At 46.4% G+C, this 9,262-nt stretch overlaps 2 protein-coding genes across 6 annotated transcripts in view; both read right to left on the bottom strand.

The window, feature by feature from the left end:
• The window catches only part of TLCD5 (TLC domain containing 5), a 9,209-nt gene extending 8,152 nt beyond the window's left edge, over positions 1-1,057 (bottom strand). For 2 of the 5 annotated variants that reach the window (XM_003819980.7, XM_057299270.2), the window contains exon 1: positions 927-1,057. The gene's annotated coding sequence lies outside the window, so the exon portion shown is untranslated. The remainder of the gene's footprint in view (positions 1-926) is intronic. The other 3 variants (XM_034933896.3, XM_003819981.7, XM_008973397.5) reach the window with 3 other exon arrangements.
• Positions 1,058-6,317: 5,260 nt separating this feature from the next.
• POU2F3 (POU class 2 homeobox 3) overlaps positions 6,318-9,262 on the bottom strand; it is an 81,535-nt gene continuing 78,590 nt past the window's right edge. Inside the window, exons 12-13 of the mRNA XM_003819985.4 lie at positions 8,978-9,113; positions 6,318-7,989 (exon numbers count right to left, since the gene is read on the bottom strand). Coding sequence (XP_003820033.1) covers positions 7,950-7,989; positions 8,978-9,113 — 176 coding nt within the window. The 3' untranslated portion in view covers positions 6,318-7,949. The remainder of the gene's footprint in view (positions 7,990-8,977; positions 9,114-9,262) is intronic.

The raw sequence follows: 9,262 nt of genomic DNA, 5'->3' as shown, positions 1-9,262 counted from the left end.
AATTCTGTCTCTGTCCCTAGAGAGACTAGCCATAAGAGTGTGGGCAAATCACTTTAACCTCTAGAACCACAGTTAAAAAAAAAAAAGAAATTAAAGAAAAGAAAAGAAGGAAGAGGAAGGGGAGGAAGGGAAAGGAAAGAAAGAGACTAGGACTGAAGAACTCTACAGTCCGGTCCAGCTCTGACATGGAGTTCTGAGATAAACTTTCTAAAACATCAAGGCCAATTCTCAGAGTAAGGGCCAGAAATACAAAGTATCCCACGTGAAGAGAACTGCCCTCCCTTATCTCCTTCTAAAGGCCAGGGTCACTGGCCAGTAATGCGGATCAGCTCATTTGGATATGCCTATTAGTATTTTTAGAGTCTTCTTCTCTGAATCCTAATTCCTTGGCAGAACAGAGAAAACAGTAGCCCATTTACAAACACTTAAATAAAAGAACAGACATTCGTAAATGGCAGACACAACTCTGTGACCTTGGGAACTCCCTGTGTGGGTTTCGGCTTTTTGCTCTTGGTTTTTGCCAAAGAACGGAAGGGCATTTGGAAGGCCATCGCCGCTCAGAGGTCCAAGGCTCCTCTCCTGGTTTCTCCCGTTCCAGGGCCAGACTGGCGAGGAGGAGCCTTGGAGCAGGCGTGGCTGGCGGCGAGCGCGGGCCCCGGGGCCTCGCAGGGACGGCGATCGCATCTCCGCGCGGCGGTGCCTGCTACGCTCGGCCACGCCCGGACCAAGAGCTGGAGCCAGGCACCGTTATCCCCGCATCCCGCTGGCGCCGCCGCCTGGCGCAGGAAGGCCTCGGGCGTCCGAGGCAGGAGGAGGCCCGCTCCCCTTCGGAGGCGAGCCCGGGCCCTCTGCCGCCTCCTTCCCCACCAATGGGCCGCGCGGGCCCGGTGCCCACCCCGGCCGGGCAGTTCGCGCCGAGCGGTTACCTGGCGGAGCGTACCGGGAAGCCTCGGGCGCCCGGGCGCCCGCAGCTCCCGGCCCGGATCGCGGCAACAGGAAGCGGAGGAGCCAGAGGCGGAGGACGAGGCTGTGACGGCGGCGGAGGAGGAGCCGGGGGTCTGGGGGCACCTGCTGGCTGGGAGGATGGAGCGCAGAGCCGGAGCCGGGCCACCGACGCTCCGAAAGGGCGCGGGAGGGTCCTCCTTCTCTGGCGGGGGGGTCAAGAGGGATCTAGCGGTGACGTGAGACCTGGAGGCCGCTGCTCTTGTTTAGCTGTTGTTGTTTGTTTAAATCATTATCCACTTCTCCCCTCCCCTCAATGGGACAGCTCATCCAATCAATTTATCGAGTACCTACTAAGTGCTTGCACCCTTACTAGGCATTGTGGGGGGTGTAAGACATCGTTCTTGCCCTCGTGCTTGAATTTAAGTCGTGAAACAGGAATTGATGAGCAGGAAAGTGCTCAGGCCGGAGAATTAGAAGTTACAGTATTCCAATGTCAGCCCTGTCACCAACTTGACAGTAAAGCATAAGGCTTGAAAGTGAACCTTGCTTGGTACGTCTTTGGGCAAGTTACTTTTCTGTTGCCTCCCTTTCCTCGATCCTGAGAATGGGGATAGTAATAACACCTATCTCATATGGTTATTTTGAGAATTTTAAAATATTACATGTGTAAAGTGCTTTGAACAATGACTGGCACATGGAAGTCACTACATAAATACCAACTGTTTTATTTCACTTTGGGTAAATCCTTTTCTTCTCTGGTTCTATTTTAATACCAAGCAGAGTAAGTTTGAGCGATAAGAATGGAGGCTCGAATGGGGTAAAGACGGTGTCTGTCTTGATTGATCAGGACAGGCAATCCCGGGTGCTGAGGAACCTAGACATTCTCAAAGGAGAAGACCGTTAGCAGAGGTGTGAGTGTTTAGGCCGTGCCTGGGGAATAGTAAATATTCTAGTTTTGGTCATTTATCTTACCAACTCTTCAAAGGTAAGGATGGCACTGGTTTCATCTTTGTTTCCCTAGTACCTAGCATGAGGCAGGTACAATAAATGTTTGTATGTTGAATTAATGTGAAATGAGCCTGGGAAACTATCTTGGAAGCATATCACAGTTCCTAAAGTGTGTTGATCATCTATGCCACTTGGGAAGTGTTTTCAAATACCCTGTGCAGGCTGTACCTTGAATATTATGATTTATTAGGTCTGGTATGGGGTCCAGGGGTCTGTATTTTTTTAAACTTGCCCAGGAGTCATTCAGATGATCACATTTGATAACCATTGCTGTTAGAGTCCTTAAATGCCTCTGATGCCAGCCTAAGATGCCAGGCTGAGAGAGCTTATTATGTGGAAGCTCGTGATGTTATTGAACAAGGGAATCATATTATCATGCTCTCCAAGCCCTTGCTACTCAAAGTGTGGTCTATGGACCAGCAAAATCTGCATCACCTTGGAGTTCATTAGAGACTCAGAATCTCAGAACCTACCCCTGGACCTACCAAACTAGAATGTGCATTTTAACAAGTTCCCCAGTGATTCGTATACACATTTGGGTCGTAGTTCTTAATCTTGATAGCATGGTAGTATCACTTGGGAGCTGTTTAAAATCCTAATACCCAGGGCACACTCCAAAAAAAGTAAATCAGAATCTCTGTGTAGATATCAATCAATTTAAAAGCTCCCTGGGTGATTCCAATGTGCAACCAAAGTTGAGAACCCCAGCTCTAGCAATACTCAATTAAAATCAGTGTAAGATGAATTGGAGAAGGCCTGTTACACATGTGTTAGGATAGACCGGATAACAGGTAATGATAGTCTGGAGAAGTAAAACATGGAAGGCTCCACTTCACTGAATGGAGAGTATGCAGAGCTCACCCTCTTCCCCCATTTGTTTTGTTGCAGTATTTTTTTTCTAGTATCTGAATCTGGACTTTCTTCTTGCTGCCATCGTTTCCCACAAAAGTAGGGTACTAAAGCCTTCAGGAGCCTAAAGGCTGAGGGGGTAAGGTAAAAGGGAAGGAGCCAGTTCTTCCTAAAATATTGGGCCTTTATCCTAGGGTGACTGGGATTCTAGGTTCAAGCTTCATGACCTGGGATTAAATTTTGTTGATGTATGTATCTTTGGCCACAATCCCTGTTCCACCAAATCAGATCCTTGTCACCGGTAGCATCCCCCAGAAATTCTGGGCTGTTAAGGAGAGCAGGGGATAGGAAGCTCTCCACCAATTTAATAGCAATGAGAATAATAATCACAATAATAACAAATAACACCTATATTGCCCTTATTAATGTACCAGGCATTGTTCCAAGCACTACATATATATATATATATATACACACACACACACACACACACATATATATACACATATACATATATATGTATACACACACATACATATATATACACATATACATATATATGTATACACACACACATATATATATGCATACACACACACACATATATATACACACACTCAATCCTCACAAACAATTCTATGGGATGGGACCTATTGTTATCTCCATTTTACAGGTGAGAAACTGAGTCATGGAGCAGTCAAGGCTTTCCCAAGATGACACGGTTAGTAGGAGGCAGAGTAGGGTACAAACCCAGGCAATATGACTCTGGAGATCATGCCTGTATGGCAGATGCACCTGACAGCGGTAACTTAAGTATACCCTGAGAATGACCCTGTGTGGCAGACACACCTGAATGTGTGTCTAGTGTTCCAAGCGTGGCCAACCCAGAGATTATTCCTTATGTATGAGGAACATCTGAGCCCCTGGCCCAGCCCTCGGAACATGGGCCATACAGGGGGCTGAGGCCCTTTGTTTTGGGGTAAATGAAGGTTGCCAGGTGGAGGTTGTTAGTGGGAGGGTGTTAGATGAGAGTGCCATGTAAACTGCGTGCTTTCTGCAGGCAGTGGTGGTTCTCCTGTCCAGCCTGTTGCCACTGGATCCCTCTTATGTAAGTTCCCCTCAACAAATCCTATGTCGCATTTGTTGGCTCTTGGTCTCTGGCCTCTTGAATCTGGTGCTATCCCTCCTGAAGTCAATAGGGTCTGGCATGACAATGCCCTTAACCACTGTGATATGCTGCCTCCACTTACCTAAAAATTCCTGCAGGTTTGCACTGTATTCTCCTGTATTCACAACTCCTATCTCAGTGAAGGGCGTTAAAAATTTAGAGGGAAAAAAAGGGAATTTTGTATTTAAAAAACATAACTGCCTGTTATGTGCTAGTCACACAACAGGGAGTTTTTCTGTATCCACAGGGATACAGAAAAAAAAAAAAAAGCCTCAACTGCAAGGAGTTTCCCCCACAGAAGGAAGAGGCAGAAGAGTCAGCAGGTGAGCTATGGTGGGGCCACACAGAGCACACGAGGAGCCCTGGCAAACTGGGAGCTCCGGCCAGGGTTCCTGCTTTGAGTCCTAGGGTTAATAAGCTCAGTCTCTGAGTCAGACCAAAAGTCCTTACTTTGTCTTAGGAGCGCAGAGCTGGGCCCACCCGTTTTGAGTCAACTAAACATCAGAGTATGAAATACAGTTCGGCTGGGCGCGGTGGCTCACGCCTGTAATCCCAGCACTTTCGGAGGCCAAGGCGGGCGGATCACGCGGTCAGGAGATCGAGACCATCCTGGCTAACATGGTGAAATCCCGTCTCTACTGAAAAATAGAAAAAATTAGCTGGGCGTGGTGGCGGGCGCCTGTAGTCCCAGCTACTCAGGAGGCTGAGGCAGGAGAATGGCGTGAATCTGGGTGGCGGAGATTGCAGTGAGCCGAGATCGTGCCACTGCACTCCAGCCTGGGTGACAGAGCGAGACACCATGTCAAAAAAAAAATATATATATATACAATTTGAAATGTAGCAGCAACAATCTTTTTTTTTTTCCTCCCTTGGCAATGACTGGTGGTTGCCCTTAGATTCTCTTGTCCCTAGTTAGATGCTGAGGCGGCGAATCAAGCTTCAGTTAAACTTCCCTGGAATTACAGATTTTACAGAATCATGCAGACATGAAAGGTGACCTTGCTCACTTTCAGGCTTGATTCTGTTCAGCAATGTCCAAGTTAGTTGGCAAGGAAAGCTACTGGAGTCTGAACAGGCTACAATTCTGTTTATTTCTTTCATAAAAAATCATGGGCAAATGGATGAAAATCCAAGTTTTGGACAATGCAGAGGATCAGCTTTCAGCACTCACCTGAGTAGGATGTCAAGGTAGCCAGGACTTCTGTAGAAAAGGGTCAGCTCTAGCATCCATGAGCATACAGGGAGGAATGCATGCATGCATGTGTATGTGTGCAGAGATATGCACAGATGGGCTCATGGGTGGTGGAGCAGTCCCCTTAGTTACTTAAAAGTACTGCCGAAGGCTCCTCTTGCTGTCTCTTTGCTACATACCTGGCCCCTTTTAACTAGATATTTTCTTGAGAAAGTAAACATTACCATTAGGCCTTCTCCCACTTCATGACGTGAAATAGGAATTTTTAAAGCCCCATTCAAACATCAGGGAGCGGTTAACTCTTCATTATTAATATTTAGGTTTCCTGTGTGGATATTATTATTTGCAAGAAGTGTTTAATCCCAATTTTAGTTTTTCCCCATCAGCCATTACCTTTTTGAAGGGCCTCTCTTTCCCACAGGTCAGTGTTTATCTCAGTAATGATAACTATTTATTATTTATTTTATTTTTTGAGACGGAGTCTCGCTCTGTCGCCCGGGCCGGAGTGCAGTGGCACAATCTCGGCTCACTGCAGGCTCCAATGGTAACTATTTAAATTTGTATTAATCTAAGAAAAACCACAAGAATAGGTTTGCTGCCTTTCAACCTCCTCACCAAAAGTCACAATGCATTCTGAAGCCATATATAGATATATATATATGAGACAAATATGTATATTTGAGACAGGGTCTCACTCTGTTGTTCAGGCTGGAGTGCAGCGGCATGATCATTGCTCACTGCAGCCTTGACTTCCTGGGCTTAATAGATCCTCCCATCTCAGGCTCTTCAGTAGCTGGGACTACAGGCATACACCACCAAGCCCAGCTAATATGTGATTATTAAATTATCCTCTGCCTTAACTATTTATTGCTTTATGTTGTGAGTAATGAATAACTGCCGTTCAGGGTATCTGAGACATGAGACATTAGCCTCAGTCCCCACCTCTTAAGTTTCAAATGACTTCACCTTAAACATTCACCATCCTCCCACTTACAATATCTCTGGCCTACTCTGCCCTCAAGGTAGTTATGTTACAGAGAGTAACAACTCTGAATTCTTCAGGGCCCTGTAATAACATATGTCATCTTTAGCATCAGTTTGGGGAGTAATACACTTAATGTCCCAATTTGAAACATTTTCTGCCATCCCATTTCATTATATGCACTCACATGCCCCCCACAACAACAAAAAGGCACAGAACAAGAATCTAAACCTCTTCTTATCAACAGTGGAATGCTTTTCATAATCACTATACACATTTATTTATGAACAGTGAGATTCCTTTGAATCTCAACAGTTTCCTAGACATGTAGTCTTTTTTTTTTTAAGTTACCATTTCTGGAATGGCTTCATGTTACATCTCTACAAACTGGCCCACAAAAAAGCAGACTCTAGAGATAATGTTCCCAAAGAAGTCAACAAAGATTCCCAGCCCAGGCCAGGCGCGGTGTCTCACACCTGTAATCCCAGCACTTCGGGACGCTGAGGTGGGTGGATCAGGAGGTCAGGAGTTCAAGACCAGCCTGACCAACATGGTGAAACCCCATCTCTACTAAAAATACAAAAATTAGCTGGGCTAATTTTTGGTGGTGGGCGCCTGTAATCCCGCTACTTGAGAGGCTGAGGCAGGGGAATCGCTTGAACCCAGGTGGCAGAGCATGCAGTGAGCCAAGATCACACCACTGCACTCCAGCCTGGGCTGGAGCAAGACTGTCTCAAAAAAAAAAAAAGAAAGAAAAAGAAAAAAAAATCCCAGCCCATGTGGGAACTCTGGAAGGTAGCACAGTATTTCACACTTTGGTATTTCCCCCCCCTTTTTTTTTAAAGAAGATAAAATATTACAGAGACATTTTCAAAAATCACACCTGAGTTAAACATTTTGCTGGAAGATTCCACATTAAGGAGTTAAGAACATAATGCAAAAAATGGGAAAGGGCTATATATACAGGTACTTTGCCACCATCATTGTTATGTGTTTGCTCTTGTGTTCTTCCTTTTCTGCTGCCAGGAGAAAGGAGAGGGGACAGGATAAAGAGAAACACAGGGAGGAAGGGAAAGAACAGGCACTCCTGAGCCCTAGGCAGATGTGGACAGACAGAAGGGCACCAGCGGGCGTTGCAACATGCCCAGGGCACCCACCAAGGGCAGCTATTTTACACCTTCTGCAAAAAGGAGGGGACCTGGAGGGCGCAATAATGAATGGATTTGATTGTAGAAAAGGGGGCGAGGTTAAAAAAATGGGGTGAGATGAAGAGTCCATCAGAAAACTTAGCTGTACAGAGAAAACATCAAGGCTTTGGTGGAGATATCAGATTCAAATCTTTTCACAGATTTTGGGATCAGTTCAGGGGTTGTGGCCAAGTTCAGAGTCAAAACTATTATCTCCCCTTCTGGTGTTTGGCACCCCAGCCAAATGGCTGTCCCCAGAAGCCCACGGATGAGTTGGAGAATAACAGCAAGAAGTCTTTTCTCTGAAAGACTATTGCCACAGTGAAGCTGGCTAAAATATTTGGAACTAGAAGGCAAGGGCATAGGCAAGGAAGGTGAAAATGGTAAGCTCCTAGGAGGGGCTGTGTATTTCAAGAGCATTAGGAGTCTGCACTTGGTTCAATCACAGTTTGGATCTCCAGAGGCCCTTGCTCTTGAAGAAGACAAGAGTCTGGGTTCATTGATAGTGGAGATTTTCTTCCACTCTTCTGAAGGCAATCTGTCTGTATATAGAAGGCATGATTCCCTTCCTTCCAGGGGGAATACAGGGCCAGGTGGAGTAGGAGAAACTTTTTGGTCTCAGTGGAGGTAGGTGGGATGATTCCATCGGTACCAAGATCTGGAAGGAAGAAAGAAGTCAATCCTAAAGCTAATAATGTGATGGCGTAAGATGGGAATGGGGAGTGACTGCTAGCAGGTACAGGGGCTTTTAGGGGGAGGAGTAATAAAAACATCCTGGAATTAGATAACACTGATGGTTGCACAACCTTGTGAATATACTAAAAACCACTGAACTGCACACTTTAAAACGGTGAATTTTATGGTATATGAATTATACCTCGAAACAATTTTTTAAAGCTGGTAATGTATATTATATGGTCCTCTTTCTCTCTCTCAGTAGGGGTAGGTGAGGAGCGCCAGCGTTTCGGGCTATGCAACAATTGGCCAATAAGAACTGGCTGCCTTGCTGAATCGCCTGGATTTGGACAGCTGGGTTCATCTTTTCTGACGAACTCAGGTCTGTAACCTACACATCTCTGTTTTGTTCTGAATCAGGGCAGAATCTCTCTTTCACAAGGCATCAGCTCTGAGAATACTTTTTAGAGTAGATTCTTTGCTTCATGAACTGAAGCCCAGGAGGCTGCCTGCCCCACTGCATCCCAGCTGGGAGTGGGAGACAGGAATTGGCACCACTTCCCTCTTTCCCTGTGTCAGCCATGTTTGAAGCCCAGGGTTTTCTTTGTGCCTAAGCTCTGGGCTCACATCAGAACCTCCTGAGAACTGGGTTCCCATGAAGCCCAGCAAAGGACCTGGCTCTTTCTGACATGAGTGTTTGGAAATTTCCACCCTCAAAGTAAGGATGGAAATTTTGGCTGTGTTGACATCAGCTCCTTGCCAGGATGGCTCACTGACTGAAGCTTCTTTTTAAAATCTCCACTCCCTAGGGATAAAGTCCAGTCTGGCTGTCACTCTGTCCTCTCTGTGCCACCCCATTCCTCTTTTCCAACCCTATCTATGACAAGCTTTCTTTCCCAAGGCATAGGCTCAGCTTCTCACATGTCCCTTGGCCCTGCTGGGATGTCTCTGCACCCTCCCCTTCACCTTACCCTGAAGAGTTAAAACTGGAGGTGGAGTTCACTGCTGCTTTGGAGTTATTTTGAGATGCAGTGGGGCTGCTGGCATGGAGTCCTGAGCCAGGAGATGAAGGCCTGCTGTTGTTCCCAGGGGAACAGGATGACGTTACTGAGGATAAGGAGAGGCAAAAACAAGGGGGAAATAATGCTGCTGGATCCCGGGACATCGGGACATAGCCCCTCAGACACAAATTTCCTGGTGTATCCCCAAAGGGACCTCACCCTCTCCCTAGCCACACCCACCTGACTACCTCCTGC

Source organism: Pan paniscus, chromosome 9 (genome assembly GCF_029289425.2).
Source record: "Pan paniscus chromosome 9, NHGRI_mPanPan1-v2.0_pri, whole genome shotgun sequence".
In the NCBI taxonomy this organism is placed as follows: domain Eukaryota; kingdom Metazoa; phylum Chordata; class Mammalia; order Primates; family Hominidae; genus Pan; species Pan paniscus.
This window is presented reverse-complemented; position numbering and strand designations above follow the sequence as displayed.